The 19,511-nt window shown below is 44.8% G+C and overlaps 1 protein-coding gene across 1 annotated transcript in view; it reads right to left on the bottom strand.

Moving 5' to 3' along the window:
* Window positions 1-19,511, bottom strand: part of LOC310756800 (uncharacterized protein) — a 56,052-nt gene that overhangs the window by 31,381 nt on the left and 5,160 nt on the right. The window contains exons 3-7 of the mRNA XM_083601586.1: window positions 19,053-19,144; window positions 15,463-15,695; window positions 7,918-8,154; window positions 6,188-6,265; window positions 3,848-4,061 (exon numbers count right to left, since the gene is read on the bottom strand). Coding sequence (XP_083457712.1) covers window positions 3,848-4,061; window positions 6,188-6,265; window positions 7,918-8,154; window positions 15,463-15,695; window positions 19,053-19,144 — 854 coding nt within the window. The remainder of the gene's footprint in view (window positions 1-3,847; window positions 4,062-6,187; window positions 6,266-7,917; window positions 8,155-15,462; window positions 15,696-19,052; window positions 19,145-19,511) is intronic.

Here is a 19,511-nt window from a genome sequence, read left to right as displayed (position 1 = left end):
ATTATGTTGGCCTCTAGATTAAGTTGGGAAAATCTGTCAGTTTTGGTTTCACTCAGTTTCTCATTTTGCTCTCCACATTTCCACATCTGTTTGTGAATATATATACTTTTCCCCTCAAGGAAATCCATAACTGCTTTAGAGCATGTTTCTCCTAATATATGCATTTTTGCATTCACCTTTGCCTAATATACATCTTTTTGAAAAGCAATTTCCCTACTGTTAGAATGCACGTTTGTTGTTTTTACTAGATGTGCATTTTTATGCGCACTTTACCCTAATATAAACATTATTTGGCTACAGAATTGCTCTGCAGAATTTGGAGAAGTGCACTTTTTGAAGGATCTTGGTAATATTATATGACATGTTTCCCAAAGCCAATCTACCCCACAAGGCAAAGAGAGAAGGTATGGACCACATTGAAATGGGAAAACAAGCCTTTTGCCTTGTTATAGGGAAGAATAACCATCCTCTCTATGTCTTCTCTGAAGGAAGCCCTGCTGAATTGAATGGGGCTGACTCCCAAGTAAGGCTGCATCAGATTGCTGTCCTAAATCCTTATTCACTTGTATTGATTTCATCTGAAGACATTTAAGTATTTGAAACCAAACTTATACCAACTTCAACTGCTGGTCCATCTGGCCCAATCCTTTCCAACTCCTTTTGGCAGCAACTCTCTAGGTCAGGCTTCCTCAACCTCAGCCCTCCAGATGTTTTGGACTACAATTCCCATCATCCCTGACCACTGGTCCTGTTAGCTAGGGATCATGGGAGCTGTAGGCCAAAACATTTGGAGGGCCACAGGTTGGGGATGCCTGATTGAACTGGAGGAGTCAAGGACTAACCCTAGGATAGCTATCAAGCAATGCTCTTTCCCTAGCTATGGGAGCAAAGGAGCTCAGGTTCGTCAAGTTTTTCTTGCAGAGTTTTCCTTGCAAAGGAGCTCAAGTCTGTCTGCCTTCACCCAACCCTACAGCTTCTCCAGTGCTCATTTTCATGAACAAGCAAATTATTGGGGAGATGGCTTTAATGACATTGCTTTTAAAGCCTGAATGAAGATGGTGTTGACTGGGCTAGGGGTGTGGGAAGAGAGGCAAGGTCAGATTGAATTTCAAAGCCAGAGGCTCTCTCTTACTATCAGGTGTCCTCTCAATATGAGAGAGTTGGCAGGTCTGGATCCCACGGAAACAACCTGATTTATTAATGCCCCCCTGGTGGAGCTGAGCCAGCATTTTTGATCTGGCAACCATTTTAGCATGTGCGATGCGCCCGTAACAATTTGCACATGAAGGTAATAAAGAGCCCTGGACGGCGTTTGATCAGAACTGGCCCTAATTTGTTGTGGCTATGCAGCGGATGTGTTCTCTGGTAGCATAAAGAGCAGGGAGAGCAATAGCTGCTGTTTGGCTCCACTTTGTTAGGGAAAAATCTTAAATGCCACAGCTGACACATGATTTATTGTATGGAACACCTTCTTTTGCTGGCTGATTGATGTGTATTATATAGAACCGGTTAACAAAAGATTGCTCTCCTCTGTTCCCGTCAGTCATGCCTCATTGTATGTTATTTTTCCTTCAAGTACCCCAATGAAGAATTCTATATAGGGTAATTTGCTTTCCTGGTTGAATCATCTCTGCTAGGCAACAAGGATCCGGCTAAGCTAAGTTAGTTCTTGTTTACCAACAAAGAGTTGAGGCAGTAGCTTTAGAGAACTTGCTTGATTGTTCAAAACAATCCCCTTGGATGGAATATCTCTTAAGCCGCAGGTCACACACACACGCCCAAATATACTGATTCACCTGCCACCCCCAGTCTCTCACCTGCAAGGTGAATGCCATCACTTTATGTAGCCTTGGAGAAACCTGACTGTTTGTAGCAGGACAGAAAATCTTTGGGATAAAAACCTCTAACTGAGGGCAAGGGAGATCCAAAAAAAAATAGCCCAATGAGGACTGAGCAATCTCAGTGGCCACAATATATCGACTAGCTGTTGGAGAGAGCAGAAGGAGTTGGGGAAACGGAATGGAGTCGACTGGAGTGGCTGGCACACTGATTGGCAACCCTCTGCACTGCAACATTTTGTTGCAGCGTCCCACTTGTGAACATCCCACCTCTGACCTTTCCATTGCTGTTCTAAAAAGAAACATACACAACGTCTTTGTACAAGAGCCATGCTTGGGAACTGAAATATGTAAACTTGCCAAATGACGCCAGGAGAGCTCGCGGCGGCAGACGGCAAGACAGAATCATTGCATCCCGGACTAAGGATTTTACTGGCAATTGCTGGTCTGTGCTAACAAATGTTCTAGCCAAAGACAATGAGAGGTTTGTCAAGAGAAGCAATGCCTGCTGAGCTGCCTTTGCCTTGGTGGGTTGTACAAGGTCCTTACAATTGCATTTATAGGAACCAGCGCTGATGGCAAATGTTGATGTCCAGGTACACGCTAAAAAGTCAGAGTTGTGTAAAAGACGCTGTGTTGGATTTGGGTCAGTGACCTTTGGCACTCGCTGTTTCATATGCTATTCTCCCTCACAGGGCTGTTTTGAGGACGAAATAGTGGGGAGCAATGTATGCTAGCCAGAGCTCCTTGGAGAAAGAATAGAGTAGAAAAGTAAAGTAATATATAAATAAAGTGCATAATTGTTCTGAATGGTGTCCAGAACACTGGGGGCGTAGAAGATTATACTGTCTATCCAGCTCAGTATAATTAACACTGACTGGCAGCAGTTGTCCAGGGCTTCAGACACAGATCTCTGTCTGGAGATGCCTAGTGTGCAACTGGGTAAATTTAGATCCTGGATTTAATCGTCTTCTGCTCCTGCTCTTTGGGTGGCCCCTCAGTTGTGAACATAGCTGTCAACCTCCCCTTTTTTTGCAGGAAATTCCCTTATTCCAGCACTGTTTCCCTCTGCTTCCCGCTGCTATCCCAGATTGTTAGATATCCCATAGACTGTCCCCGGGACAGGTGAGGCTGCTGATCCCTTATTTTCAAATCTGAAAGTTGACAGCTAGGGTTGTGAAACACACAGCATTTCCCTTCCTCCTACCATGCTTTACAACTACTTCTAGATGTCCAGATACATTAGAACAGGGTTTCCCAAACTTGAGTCTCCAGCTGTTTTTTAGACTACAAATCCCATCATCCCTAGCTAGCAGGACCAGTGGTCCGGAGTGATGGGAATTGTAGCCCCAAAACAGCTGGAGACCCAAGTTTGGGAAACCCTGTGTTAGAACAACTACAGCAACAAAAGACAAGCCTGTTTGTTTGTTTGTTTTTAAAAAGTTACTCTGAAAATGTGTTGTTTCACATTTTAAGCTTGCTTCAATCATAGCACCATAAAGAGTTTTGTTTCTACTGTCCTGGTGCTAAGAACGTACTTACTTGGAATAGGCACTATTCCAAGGAAAGGATGATCCATATTTTTAACAGGAAAAATATATTAAAGTGAGTATATATACCCAATTACATAGCTGGGCCCCTGCTTTTTATTAAATTTGTGCACTGCCCTTCACCCGCAGATTCCAGGAGGGTTTGCAAGATAAAATTACAATATAAACAAACCAATAATTCCCTCTCCCACAACACATTTAAAAGGCCATTGGATGTCAATCAGCCAAAGGCCTGGTTGAAGAGGAATATTTTCACCTGGTGCCTAAAGGTGTATAATGGAGGCACCAGCCAAACCTCCCTGTTTGCTGGGTGCCATTGGCTAGCGACCATAAGATAGGGGCCGTGCCCCCAACCCAACCCAACCCAGCCCTAGCTGCACCACTGGAGACGCCAAGGATTGAGCCTGGAACTTCAGCACAAAAAGCAGATGTTCTCCTGTTGCTATCTGTGTTTCATACCTTTGAGCCGCAGCTCACATGCTACTGCCTCTGCTTTGGCAAGCACCAGGTCCGCCACAGCTACTTTCGCCCCTGCTTCCCCCAGCGCATGGCAAAAGGCTCGGCCGATCCCCTGGCCTCCTCCGGTGACATAGGCGACTTTGCCGTCCAGCTGCAGGCGGTCGAGGATGCGGCGGCCACGGTGGCCCCAAAACACGTCGTCTTTCACAACACCCTTTTGTAACCAAAACAGAGGAGTTCGCTGAGGCACGAAGGAAGCAAGCGTGACATGTAAAGATGAGCCGACACACTCTCACTTTCAAGAGCTTGCGATAAGGAAGCTCGGCAAGCCTCTCACCGTTAATGAGTGTATACATAGTGCCCCCATATGGATAAGATGTGGATTTCTAGCATGGACATTTTCCCATGCTTAGAAAGAGTTGCATTTGCTGCTGCAAGCTTAAGGAAGGATTCGGCCAATCCAGCCCCCAGGAAGCGTAATCAGAATCAGCTCAACAGTTGCAATGGATAATCAACATTTAAATGAGCAGGACTGTGCCCTTCTCCCAAACTTTATGCACTTGCTTTTTTTTCTTTACAAAGTTGTTATTGCACTTCACCAGATCTTAACCTATTACAGTAATTGCAAGATTGGATTCCAAATATCATTGAATTTATCCATGGCAAGTCTGCGTTTATGTGCAAGTTGTTCATATGTTGCGAATTTGTATAAGTCTTCAATCCAATCGTAGAAGGGAGCCACATTTTTACTTTCCCAATTCAGTATCAGTCTTTTTGCCATGGTAAGGGCACAGAGAGTCCACTCATATTGCCCTTTTGTAAGGTTCCACATGCTGGGCATATAATTCAAAAGGATATTTTGCTCTGCAAATGTAAGGTTGTTCTGTACAGTTCTGTTGATTGTTTCTGTCAGTGCTTTTTCCCCCTGGGGGTACGCAGGGGTACGCATACCCCTAACCATTTTGTGAATCTTTGTATTTTGTCCATTTACTGTATTTATTTTTCCCGACTTGAACTATAAAATTGTGATTTTCTTGAGTCAAAATGAGAGTACCCCTGAACATTTTTTTAGAAAAAAAGCACAGGTTTCCATTACCTTCTGCCCAAAATCTTTCAATCTATGCGCTCACTCAAACTTGTGAATAGAGCACACACACAACTTGTATGCATCTATAGTGGGGGTTGACAACATTTTTGACACAGCGGGCACATGTGGAGTTTTGAGAAAGCGCCTTGAGTGCCAGTCCCAGAATCATAGTATTGTAGAGTTAGAAGGGACCTCGAGGGTCATCTAGCTGAACCCCCTGCAATACAGGAATCTCAACATACAGTTGGTTCCTCCCCCCCAACCAATCTGAAAACATTCCAGACGTGGCTTGGCTTTGCAAATATGCTAGCAGTTTTATAAGGGAGCACAGGCAGGAGCTCACTGTTGCAACCACAGAGGTGTGCCAAAACAGCTGCAACTTCACTGCTGCCCTTCCCTAGTCCTATCTAGCTGCAGCGATGCCACAGTTAGGAGGCAGACTCCTTAGTGCTACCCCATCACATGTATGAATACTTCTTGAGATAATATGGTGCTATCATGATTAGTGGCCAGTGGCCACTCAGGACTGTGTGGCTCAGGATTGCTGGTTAGGAAGTTTGGCTTTATTTCTTTAGGGTAGATTCGTGTTTTGTGTTATTTGTTTATATATATAAAAACATATTTATATGCCACTATATCACAACACTGGGACACGGGTGGCGCTGTGGGTTAAACCATAGAGCCTAGGACTTGCCGATCAGAAGGTTGGTGGTTCAAATCCCCGCGATGGGGTGAGCTCCCGTTGCTCAGTCCTTGCTCCTGCCAACCTAGCAGTTTGAAAGCACCTCAAAGTGCAAGTAGATAAATAGGTACCGCTCTGGCGGGAAGGTAAACGGCGTTTCCGTGCGCTGCTCTGGTTCACCAGAAGCGGCTTAGTCATGCTGGCCACATGACCCGGAAGCTGTATGCCGGCTCCCTCAGCCAATAAAGCGAGATGAGCGCTGCAACCCCAGAGTTGGTCACGACTGGACCTAATGGTCAGGGGTCCCTTTACCTTTACCTATATCACAACACTATCAAAATTCTTTTAGGATTATAGACATATATAATTAAAAACATATACAAATTAAAAATCAGAGGCCATCAACTGGGGGGGGGGCAAAGTTCTGACTGGGAGGGATGCAAATGTGTGAGGCCAGCCTTACTAGCAAGTCAATGGCGTGAGGGGAGAAACTGGCAAGATGTGTTTTTTTGTTTCTTTCTTTCAACTTTGAAATGCACACAAATTCCTTTAGAGAGAGGCAAATACATACTCCTAGGTTAGTCTCCTCATCGGCACATATCCGACTCCTTTGGAGAAGAATCAAGCCACCTTCCACAGGGAGGACCACCTTGACAAATGAAAACACACTTCGTGAAACTCTTCAGATAAAACCTCATCCATTCACTTTGAGCCCAGTCATGGCAACTATTGCAGAGAGGAGTGTCAAAAACATTCGCAATGCCCCTTCCTCTCCCAGTAACAGGGGTCCTTCCCTCCCACAGTGGTCTCAGGAAACACTTGTTACTTCATCAAACCACCTTTAGATACAGCAACATCAGTTTTGAAAGGGATCAGTGGAAGGTTTTCTTCTATCTTGGTGGCGGAAACTAGTGTGTTTGCTGCTGGTCTGAACTGGGTCTGTGGTCTTGGAATGCAAGACTTCACAGTCGCCTGGCTTCTGTCAGCTTGAAGAGGGAACATAGAGGTGAGTGGGGGGAAGAAGCCAGTGTGGGCCTGGAGACCTAGGAGTAAGCAGGGCTCTCCTAAAGCTGTGCATGTTTGAGTTTACCTGAAGTGCCTGGGGTCTAAGGCAGGCAGCCCTGCTGGGCAAGAGCACAGCTGTGTCTGCTCTTGACTTGAGACAGAGAGCACCCTTCCTTCCCTATTTCACACATGTGAACAGTGTGGAAAGATGCCCAGTGACAGCATGAGGGACATTCCCTCAGTGATGAGCGAGGGATTCGCTCAATTTTTTTGCCAGACTTACCCTTTCTCTCAAATTCTTCTTTTGCCCCGAAGCACCAGCATTAGACCCTGTCTGTGTCAGACTCAAGGAAAAACCCTGGGACCCACCAGAAACCCAATACAATTTCACAGGCCTATAACTATCTGATATGTAGGAAAGCCAGATTGACAGCTCCATCTCATTAGTGCCACACTAAGAAACTTACAGTGAAAAGCTACGGTGATAACTTTTATCTGATTCCATCTAGTCTCCCCATGCCCAATGAGGCAGGCATCTCAGCTATCTTGAAACTTGTGGATCCGGCAGAGAGAGAAAATAAGCAGCTCTTAATGTATTTATTATTTAGTTTTACAGTGAATCCCACCAGAGGTTTCCTCCCACTCTTTTTTTACACTCACTCACACACACACACACAGAGAGAGAGAGAGAGAGAGCGCAAGGGAGAGAGAGTCTTATACAGTGGTACCTCTGGTTATGAACTCAATTCATTATGGAGGTCTGTTCTTAACCTGAAACTGTTCTTAACATGAGGTACCACTTTAGCTAATGGGGCCTCCTGCTGCCGCTGTGCGATTTCTGTTCTCATCCTGAGGTAAAGTTCTTAACCCAAGGTACTACTTCCAGAGTCTGTAACCCGAAGTACCACTGTAACAGCAAAAGAGAGCAGCAGGCATACTTTGAATAAGCACTAAAAGTACCAAACATACTTTTAAAACTAGAGCACATATACCAAATCAAAAGGCCCGGGCAAATAAATTTGTTTTTACCTGGCAACAGGCAGAACATTTCAGAGTGAGGGGTGGGGGGAGAGAGACAAACAAAGAAGGCTCAGTCCTCAGTCACCACCCACCTCACCTTAATGTGATTATAATATATTCCTATTAGCGAGGGAAGCTTATATAAAGATAATCAGTATGTTTATGTCAAATGGAAGGGAGCAAGCAGAAGCGCCTAAACAAACATAGCACTTCCACCCCGAAACATGCAGAAAGCTATTATAATATTGATGTCACCCTTAATTGTATCGCACTAACCTGCTCCGTGTGAGGATCTGAATTAATTACTTGATTCAGTTTTTTGACACCTAATACATTTTCATCTGCCGTATTCTCCAGGTAGGCCTCTCCTTTCATGAGGGCGTTCTCTATGCAGAGCGTCCCATCCATCCTCAGCAAATGGTTCTCCATGACAAAGCGATAGTACTCTGCAGGGTTCCTTTGATCGGCATCAATAAAGACTATATCAAAATCTTTCCCCACGGCTGCTAACTCCTGGAATCAAAAATATTATAACCATGTCAAAGGAAACATCATAGCTATGTGTTATTTGGCCCCGAGGCCAAAACAAGTCAGGTGTCCTTGCTTTTAAACAAGCAAATGTCTTGCCTGCTTGCTTTTAAAAAAATACATAATAAAATCCAGCTGCCGGATAGTTCTGGTCAGGTCTAGACATGTTCTTACAACTCTCACTTTGTGGCTCAACATGACCCGAGCCAGCATTTCTAAGCTTCGCAAGCTTATTACACAGTGGGCTTCATCCTGCACTGCTAGTTGACAATGGCTGGCAGTGGCTGGTGCAAAGACAAGAACGGCACTCAAGCTGGTATTGCAGAGACACCTAAGGAAAAGAGACCTGCCGTGCTTTGAGTATTCAAATTGGAATCTGGACATCGCCCAGCAGCCCAATCAGACACTTTCAAACATGGCTATCTGGTTTCCTTTAAAACGAACAGACAAAGGATGGATTCTAAGGGAAGGCACTTCAAACCCACTGGCACACAATCCAAATAACTTTTTCGTACTAGTCGCTGCCCATGACAAATCTGAATAAAAAATAAATACACATAAAGGGATGCCGTGCCACAAATAATAGTCTCTATTTAGATCTCTGCATCTCCCTTACAGTTCAATAATGCTATATTGTCCAGGGTCTTCTTTCTGATCTTTTTGGCTGCCAGAGGAAAAAAGGGCGACTTTGTGAGTCAATGAAGCGTTTACATCGCTAAGAAGCCATAGGACCTTCTCTGCTGCGGGGAGAAACATCTTTCCTGTACAGATGGTAGTGTGAGAAATCACCTCCTAGGTCCAATGTATAGCGGGCAGTATAGTAAATAGGGCAAGAGGCCCTCCGCCTGCGGTTGCCCACATATAGAGAGTCTGTCTTCATACGGCACTGGTACACCTTGGTGATATCCAGTGATGCACCTTGTTCTTGACCTAAATGAAGTTGGAATTCTTCTACACTGCAGAATATATAGGATAAGGCACAGGTAGCCAAGAAAGTGCACTACAGATGTTGTTGAGCTATAGGTCCAATCAGCTATGGCCAATACTCAGGGATGATGTGAGTTGCACCTCATTGGCTACCCCAGGGGCACCTAATATACCTGGGAGGAAGCACACAGCCCTTTTCAAAACACCGTTGGAATATTTCACTGTATGTGGACATCCACTCTTGTTGCTTCTGGATGCTATTCTATTGAGTACAGTTTATATTCACTGGCAAAGCTAAATCTCGGGGGAAGCTAGAGAGGGAATGCAATTTCTAGTAATAACAGCTCACAACAGTGAATACTATCCACTTATCCCCACAATTTCCAGCTATTTTGGACTCCTTTCTGAATTAACCTTTCATATCAAAAGGAGCAATTCTGCACACTAGAGACTCCGACACAATTTCATGCATAATTTATTCACTCAGCTCAACATTAAACGTGGAGTCCTTGACTTTGTCAAGGTGGATTCTGTTGGCAGACTTCACAAGCAGCCAAACAGGGGGAAATGAGATCTGCGCTTCAACCTCTTCACCTAGCCTGTCGAAGAAACGAGAGGAGGGGATGACAAAGGCAGCAAAGTCCCTCGCGCACGTACGCAGCGGCGCTGCAATTACCAGCAGCTTTTGCAAATGCGTCCTTATTACTTCCCGGTATTATCTGGTGAAGGCTTTCAAATGGAGCGATCTGAAACTGGGCCTCCATCAAAATAATAATAAGCCTGGAGGGCGTGAGGGAAAAGTTCCAAACCCGCTAGATAAATAAATAACATGTTACAACGGTGCCTTACACGATGGGGACCCTGTAGCATGTCACCAGGATGATAATGTATGGTTTCTGCCCTAATCAACGTGAGGGGTATCAAACACTCAAAACGTTGTTGTTGCTGTAGTGTTTATTCTCATTATCCTTTTATTATGAGGCAATTGTCTCCCTTTATGGGCAAGGAATTAAGACACAAGGCAAAGGAAACGCAAGACCCCTGTGGCCACCACAGGATATGAAGAGTCTGGCTATATCAGCAGCTCCTTTAACATGGCCTGGGTGTCTTAAAGAGAAAGGAGAGCATTCACAGAAGGCCACCGCATATGTTCTGCTCGGCATCCAAGCAAGCAGAGAAAGCCTGTGCAGCAGGAGGCTACGGGATAATTTTGCTTGGCAGCTGTTCAGAACAGCATCTGCAAAGGGATTGGGGAACGTGCGAGAGTAGGTCCGCCCTGTGTGCACAACCATCTGCTAATTCCCTGCCTTGTGTACCCAAATCCCTACTGGGGCACCTAGGCAGCCTGTGGGCTGCCCTATCCTTCAGTCTATGATCTGTGGCATGAATTAGAGCTTGCCTCCTTTGACCTTCTGCAAAGCATCTGCACAGGAAATCTTTGGCTTTAGCTTATTGGCGCGTCCATGCGAGACAGTGAAAAGCTCCACGTAGCCAAGTCTCATATAAGCTCAACAGGGGCTGGCCCGAAACATTTTGATGCCTAAGGCAGCAAAGGATAAGACAGTGCCCTCTCCTATTACAGGTACAGAAACCGACCAGACTGGCAGCTGAATCTTGCTTTAGTGCTGGCAGTGGGACAGCATCTTCATAGCTCCCCAGGGGGATGACACATCTCTTCCTTCTGTACCATGCCATCTTTTATACACAGCCAGTGTGGTGTAATGGTTAGTGTCTCGGACTAGGACCTAGCAGACTAGGGTTCAAATCCCCACTCAGACTCCTTGGGCCAGTCACTGCCTCTCAACCTAGCCTACCTCCCAGGGTTGTCAACCTCAAGACTGGTGGTTCGAGCCCACACAGCGATGCCTGTGGGAGGGATTCCGGCACTGCAGGAGGTAGAACTAGATGTCCCTCAGGGTCCCTTCCAACTCGTCAGTTCCATGATTCTATGAATCCTTGGAGAAAAATGTGGGGGTAGAAGTGAAATAAATAAATACTAGTGGCTTTCTTTGTCTATTTGAACACTACTTTCTTATTCCCCATTTAGTAAAGCTGTCTTACATAGGGTTGCCATGTGTCCTCTTTTTCCAAGATACGTCCTCTTTTTCAGGGGTAAAAAACTGAGACAAATTGCATTTATTTGCTTTGAATGGCCACCATGGCATCCTCTTTTTTTTTTGCTCTTGTTTCTAGAGTCTAGAAACAAACATGGAATTATCTCAGACACCATAGCACTGTTTGGGCAGAGGGCCATGTTGAACTCCTTAGAAAAATGTTGAACTCCATAGTATGGGAACACCCTTATTAGCAAGCCAAATGTCACAAAAGGGTGAGCAAGAAGTCTTTTGCAGGCTTGATGTTGAGCAAAGCATGGGAGAGGCGGGGGGAACTGCCTTGGTGCTAAAGCCATGAAATCTGTGTTGGAAGACTGTGGCTAATTTCAGCCAGAGTCTCCCATTACTATTACACAGGTGGCTACTCCACACTGCAGGGGCCTGATCTGGTCCCCCCAAGATCTCACCAATTTTGGCCAAAAGCATAGGCCCCAACTCCTAGGAGCTGAGGTCCCTTTCTCCCCCCCCATAAAATATTCGAGGGGGCCTCTGTCCCAAGTTGATGGGCATTGCCATTCAAATGGTGTGTGAGGGCTACATCTTGTGATTGATTATGCAAGGCAGGGCTTACCTAGGCCTGCCCAATATTTTATTCAAATTGACACCCTTGAACAAAAGGGGGGGGAGTATAAAAGACATAACACTGGGATGAGTGGAGCTCCGAGCCCTGACAGAGATGCAAATGGATCCCTGCCATCAGATAAATTATTTGATAAGTAGAGATAAGGCAGCAACCCTGATCTGCACAGATCAGCTGAGGAGGGGGGGGGACTGTGCACCTCTCTCTCCCTCTCTCTCTCCCTCCCTCCCTCCCCCCTCTCTCTCTCCAGTTCTTGACTGCCAAATACTGTGCTTAGTGCTGTGCTGACCCATAACTGCAAATGCTACTATTCCCACTTAATAAGCATCGAAAGCATGCCAAGTTATGTACCATCCTCTTATGCCATGCCTTTGTGCTTTCATAGGATCCCTTCCACTTCAACCAAAGCTTTAGCTTAACAAATCTTAGTGCCAAGGTGTTGAGAGCCTTAGCAGAAGTGGTGAGATCTCCATATCAGCCTATGCGCCCAACACTATATGCTTCTTCTATTTGATCAATTAATATCTTGCCCTTCCTCCTAAAGAAGCCCAGGGTAGCAAAAAAATAATAATTCTAAACATCTAAAAATAATTCCTTGTATTAACTTTTTTAAAAGCTATAAGCACCAAAAGGCAAGCAGCAAGACAACTGTGTGTTAATGATCCTAGAAAGCGATCTTGAACAAGCTGGCCAGAGCAGTCGCCTAAAATGGACAGGCCTATACAAAAGCTTCCAGGTGCTTCTTATTTCTCTGGGCTGAGCAACAGAAGGAGAGAGAAGGCTCCTGCTCTTGGTTCCAGACCTAGTGTGGCCATGGCAGGCAGTTCTCTTGAAGTAGTCTTCAATTTAAAGTGTTGCCTAGTCCAAGTCCAGTTTAAAGGTAAAGAACTCTAGGAGGCCTTTTGCAGTTGCCCCAAAACAGTTAGCACACCTCAGCAGGCTGAAGAGGCCACCTGCGTCACCTGTTCACAGACCTTCCCACTACGGCGAGGAAATCACAGGAGCTATTTCTAAATTTGCACATCTATGCAAATAAATTAGCATATACACAAAATTTATGCAAACTGTACCAATTTTTTTTTGGCGATGGGTAAGTGTCCGCCCTATCCGGAGTTGCCTCAGTTTTGCTTTAACGTCCCAGGCCTCATTTGCCTCTATGTGATGAATTATTTTTCAGTCTTTTGGCTTTGTCATCTTAAACAACCCTCCCCTCCACACACACACACACACACACACACAAACTGGCAAGGAACAAATCTGGCAAGCAGGCAGAACACATAAGGCACCTCCATATGGCACTTATTTGAGAAGATGGCTCTACACACACTCTCTCTCCCTTCTCTCTCTGAGAGCAACTCCAACCCTCATTCAGTATCGTAATCTTCTTGGCCCATCTAACCAGAGTGCTTTCTGCAGCTCGTCTTCAGTCTGAAGAAGCCCTTTTCTCCCTTGAATGGGCGCACCTTCAGGCACCAGGAAACCTCTCTGCACTAGAGAGGATGTGCTTGCTCCAATGCATACAGATTAGTAAACCCTGTGTTTGCGGGAGCTTCAGTGCTTTAATGATCACGAATGAAAGCTAACCACAGATATGGGATAAACCAGGAAGGGGCAATAGGGGGGCAGGGAATGTTGTCTCTAATGCTACATCAATCCAATCCAATGCACAGCTACTAACAAGGAGAGCCTATGAACATTCTGCTGAATTTCTACATGAAGAGGGTTGCCACCTGAAAGGATGTGGCGGCAGCCTCTCCCCGCTGCCCAACCACATGATAGGTGCTTCAGATCGCAGTAAGGTCCACTACCACAAGACCTTCAAAAGCTCAGATGTAATCGATGTCCAAGGTGGAACCAATCACAATGAGAGCTCAAAAGTGGGCAAGAATATTTTCAGTTGATCAGTGTGTGTGTGTGTGTGTGTGTGTGTGAGAGAGAGAGAGAGATAGAGAGAGAGAGAGAGAGAGAGAGAGAGAGAGAGAGAGAGAGAGAGAGAGAGAGAATATATTCCTGAATGCAATATGTTTGGTGGACAATGACCACCATGGGTAAGACATGTGGTTAAATAGACAATATAGTGGTACCTCGGGTTAAGTACTTAATTCGTTCCGGAGGTCCGTTCTTAACCTGAAACTGTTCTTAACCTGAAGCGCCACTTTAGCTAATGGGGCCTCCTGCTGCCGCTGTGCCGCCGGAGCCCAATTTCTGTTCTTAACCTGAAGCACTATTTCTGGGTTAGCGGAGTGTGTAACCTGAAGCGTATGTAACCCGAGGTACCACTGTATATGTATTCCTCTTTTGGCATTTCCTGGTCTCTCTCTCTCTCTGTCTCTCTCTCTCTCTCTCTCTCTTCCCACCCCCCATCTTTGGGAGCCTCTGTTCCCTCATTCTGGATATTCAGGGCTGAGAGAAAAGCAGCAGTGCTAAATGTGCTACAAAGAGTTTTGTCTCTTTCCAACTTAACCCCACTTTGGAGGTATTGAAAACTTGCTGCCTTCTGGCCGCATTTGACAATCTAGATCACTTAGCCTTTTACAAGGGCTGTTTACAGCACGCCATCGGAAAATCAACCGCAGCGCTCTCCTTTAAAAGTTCCATTTTCATGTCTTCGCTCCCATCCAGGGCCCTTCTTTAATCTTCACACTGCATGTACTCTGCTTGCCTCTAGATATTTTTATTCACAGTCAGTTACACTGAATGAGCACTAGAGAGCAACAGCAATTCAATTAATTTCACACTCTTTGCAGGGAGCCAAAAGGATTTTTAAAACCTTGCACCATTGCAGGTGATCTGTAACGTTCTCTTCCCACACCCCCACACTGCTCAGTGTATCTGCCAAAATCATTGTATCGAGGTGTACATATTTATTTCCTGTCAAGCACACAGTGACAAAAGAGTCTGAGAAACTTGTGACCGTTTAACTGAGAACCAAAGGCAAGGCAGAAGAAATAATGCAAAAGAAAGCTGCAGTGAGGAAGAGCATATGAGGAACTCAGTCAGCCCTAACTAAAGCCCAGCTGGGTAGTGAGATGTTGGGCCTTTTTCAAGCTGTATTGTTGACTGGGAGGCCTGATCTCTAGCAAGCCCACCAGAACAACTTTATATCCTCCCCCTCAACTCCCATATTTCTATATACAGAAGTACTCAAGAGTTCAGATTTAAGGCAAGCAGCATGGGGAAATCTGAGGATTGAGGGGAAAGCAAATAGCGCCCTTTTCCTTTCGACTCTCAAACCACCCTCCCTGTGTAGCACAGATAGGCGACCTTTACAACCACAAAATGTGCATCTTTCTGATCCTAATTCCACTCCAGGTTAGTATGAAGGTCAAGGTCTAGATGGCAGATTTCCTCTTTCCTTCCCTGCATTTTATGTAAATCACCTGGAGGCTCATGAGCAAGATGATTAATACATACATTTTCCCCCTCCCCTGCCCAGATAAGACCCTCAGTATTTTTCAGCAGTATTCTGCACCAGGCAACTTGTTAATTGCAAGGGTGGGGTAATCTTAGGAGCCTAGTCTAATTTGTATGACCTTCGTTCATGGAGTCAATCTTCGGTGGGTCTAATGAAGCAGCAAGGGAATTTAGAATACAGGTGTATGTGAAGCTCTGCAATAATTTACAGTGTTTGTCACTTAGATTCAACAAACAGTTCTTAAAGGCAAACCGTACCTCCAAGGAGTCCATTATTGGTCCTATTTGTGCCCTCATTTTGTTGCCATGAGCTGAGAAATCAAAGGCCTCCTGGCTGGATTCTCCAAAATGGGGCTGTGGGGCACATATGGTTATGCTGCTATCTTCTGGCACCAGTTCAGCCATAGCCAAAATGGATGGGACTTTTAGCCTTCCTATTATCAAAACCGTTTTGGCTCCCGTCATACGCACCAGCATCCTGTGAAGTTGCCCTGGGCAGAAAGGAAAACAGGATGCAAATACATTACATTTCTACCATTTTGACTTCACATACACAAGTACCACTGGCAATGTCCAACGCATGAAATTTTTATATTTATACAAACTGACTAGAAGCTGCCTGGGCGGGGGGGGGGGGGCGGGGAGCTGTGATTCTTAGACTGGCAATTTCCATGAAAACAAAACACTCTTCTAGCCCTTGCGGTGGAGGTCTTGAGGAATATTGTGGGATGTGTGCTTAGTATCTGAAAAAGGCTTTAAAATGGCTCAGGTCTGTGTAGGGCTTTCACAGATATTGCTTTGTGGTGAGCAACTTGTGTGGTAAATTTCTAAAATCGGATTGTTTTGTTCCGTTACATTTTGTCGTTGTGCTTCCGTGGCTTATGGAGACCCCAACACAAGTTAAAAATTATGGTTCCCAGGGAGTTTTTTGTGGGGAAGATGCCATGTCTGTTAAACATGGTATTCCTGCCGATCCACAGCGCAGCTGGGGCCAGAGTTTCACTCAAGAGGAACTCAAATGGCAAGCGAAGGTGCAGAATGATGATAAAAGAACATTTCAGAATTGGGACTATAACCACAAAGTGACAGCATCAACATGGAGCTTCAGGAAGTAACAGGCAATCATTTAAAATGTTAAAAGCCTTTTTGATAAATGCCAGCTAGCATTGTTCTAAAGCAGGGCCTGAACTGCTGAATATTTGAATATTAGTCCCTGTGAAAAAGGCTTCAAGATGTTTCACATATCATGTTCCTGGGACATGTTAAGTCAGTGGGGGGTTTGAGAATCATGAGATTACCTTGCATTTGCTCTTAAAGTCATTATCCCCAGACAGCAACATCATTTAAGAGATTTATCATCGCTGCTGCCCTTTGAACAATGTATTCCTGCTATACGTTTCCAGGGCACTTTGTTTCGATGATGTATTACTCAAAAGATGGCAACATCTGGGATGCACGAACCTGGCGATTTAGTGTAATAACTTCACAGAGGAGCAAAGGCACTGAGTGTTGAAATAATCTGAAATGGACCAGTATTCATCCCTGACAAATCATCCTCTATAAAAACACCCAGATTTTTGCAGGAATAAAAATTTGACTCCTCCTTCATTAATTTAATATCCTTACTGCCAGCAAAATAAGTAAAGATGGCTTGAGGGGGAAAGGCTGTTCACTCATATCAAATGCTTGGACTGTGCATTCTTCGGGAACGGAATAGGTTGCTACTGGTGTGATGGATCCAATGTTAATCCTACTCAGAGTAGACACATTAAAATTAATGGACACAAGTAACTTCGGCCCATTAAAACTTTGTTGTATACAACCCTACATCTCCACATCTTTATCTCCCATTTGCATGATTTTGAATTTATACATGGAAGCTTGTTAAAGCTTGTCTTCAGCCTGCGGGTGTGCATACCTATTACATTTTATCTCTTTTGTGGGGTACAAAAAAATTAGAGTACCTATGGACCATAATAGGATTGCAAGCCCTCCTCTGAGACTGCATACTTATAATTTTCAGCGTGTTGATGCAAATCATGGAAATATCTATGGAAAAGTACCTCTTTTCTAAAATTGAAGTATGACTGCTACTACGCAGAATGTGCAACCATTACTCCCCGGCACCGGGAGCGGCGTACATCCAGGGGCGTGGCTGGCATGCGTCCCAGGGGGTGTGGCGCACCGCCCGCGGGGGCGTGACACGTATCAGGCAGGTGCGTGGCAAGCGGTGCGCATCCCTGGGCGTGAGCGTCCCGGGGGTGCATGGCAGGTACCGAGCATCGCGGGGGCGGGGGCGGCCATGATGTCACCCCCCCGGGATAGCACCCAGGGCGGACTGCTCCACCCACCCCACCTTCGTCTCCCGGTGTGTAGGATTGCCTCCTTTTGTGGCAAGGAGAGGAAGGGAGGAGAAAGAGAACTGTGGACTCAATTGTACAAAAACTGTGGTTTCTGCTGTGTATGCATAGCTGTCAAGGTTTTCCTTTTTTTAAGGGAAATTCCCTTATTCCAAATAGGATTCCTCGCAAGAAAAGGGAAAAGTTGACAGCTATGGTGTATGGTCCATACAACTGACCGCCTTCAAAACTGCTGTTTCGATGTTGCCATAAGCAGTACCCAGAATGCTCAGTTGGCAAGGCTGCTTTTCAGCAGCTTAAGTTAGTTCGCCATTTTTACCCTTTTGGGGGATAGAAACAAGTTAGTACAAGTAAGTCATGCTTTGGTGACATCCTCTAGACAATGGTAACACACTTTAGGCAGAGTTTTCGCTTTTTTGGGAAAGCAACTGTTCCAGAATGCAGCCGCCAGGTGGCTAACTGTGCAAACCAAATGCTTCTTTTACATACGCTGGCTCCTAGTTGGTTTCTGGACCCAATTCAAAGTACAGTAGTACCAGGATGAGAACGGAAATCGCGCACCAGTGGTGCGCTGGCAGTGGAAGGCCCAATTAGTGAAAGCACGCCTCAGGTTAAGAATGGTTTCGGGTTAAGAACGGACCTCCGGAATGAATTAAGTTCCGAGGTACCACTGTACTGGTTTTCACAAAAAGTTTCAGGCTAAAACTCCCATCACCCCAGCCAGCATGGGTGGATCGGAATTATAGCCCCAAACATCTGGAGGGCACCAGGTTGGAGAAGGATGTCATAAATGGTCTAGGTCTGGGATACACTAAGGACCATTTTCTTCCAAGTGGACCTTCCCACACATTGAGATCTTCCTTAAATTTCCTGCTCCATTCATCCCATTTTTTATGAAGAGGATAGGGCTTTCTCTATTGTGCTTTATTGATTCTGTTGCATGTGCTTGATGTTGGTGCTGTGTTTATTTGTTTTAGTTTTTATTGTGTATTATAATGTGAAATGTTTTTTTCAGTATTAGCCAGCTAACTTATAGAATCCATAAAATGGAAAGGCAGGATATCAGTATTTTAACAAATGACTGAATGAATCAGGCAGGCAGGCAGTCAACATTCACAACGTTCACTAGATGTCTGCAACATTCCACAAGAAATAGTTGTTGCAGCCTATACACTACATGATATTGTAATAAATACAAACTAAAAAAAAAAAAATACAAACTACACTGGCATAAAGCTAGTCTACTCTTGGGTATAAATAAATAGTACAAAATTATAAAACATGTGATCACATATCTATGCTTGCAGGTATGCATCTCATGGTTCCTTGGTTCTACCCAGAATTTGGAAATCCATATATGCTTTGTGAGTAAACATATAGGATTAGATGAAGCCTTTGTTCAGGTTTGCCAAATTTTACCTGCATGCAAAGCCTAAACTCCATTATCAATGTGCAAAACATAGTTATTTCATAATGCAAAAGACTCACCTTCTGCATAGCTTGAGAGCTGCTCTTCATTAGTCTTGACCTTCATTTCACTGAATTGGACATTCAAAAGGCAATCCTTGGATGATGTTGTCCTAATAATTGGAAAGGAAGAAAAGGACCAACTCACTGGAAACAGATTTTTTATTTTTATTTTTGGTACCCCTTTCTAATAAATCCTTAGGCTATGACCCTAGTGTTTAAAAAAACATCAATTTGCTACCTCAATATGTGTTGATGAACACAAGCTTAGCTTGCTTTAGATAAATTTGTGAAGGACAGATCTCTTCATGGATACTTCTGGTTTTCAGGTGCCAGAAGCAACTAATAGAACAGGTGTGGGGAACCTTTGAGTCACCAGATGTTGCTGAACATCCATCATCCCTGGCCACTGGCTATGCTTGCAAGGGCTGGTGGGAGTTGTAGTTCAACAACATCTGGAGACCCAAAGACTTCCCACTC

Source organism: Podarcis filfolensis (genome assembly GCF_964270895.1).
Source record: "Podarcis filfolensis genome assembly, chromosome: 2".
Lineage (NCBI taxonomy): Eukaryota > Metazoa > Chordata > Lepidosauria > Squamata > Lacertidae > Podarcis > Podarcis filfolensis.
Note: the sequence above shows the minus strand (reverse complement) of the source record. Positions and strands in the feature narration are given on the sequence as shown.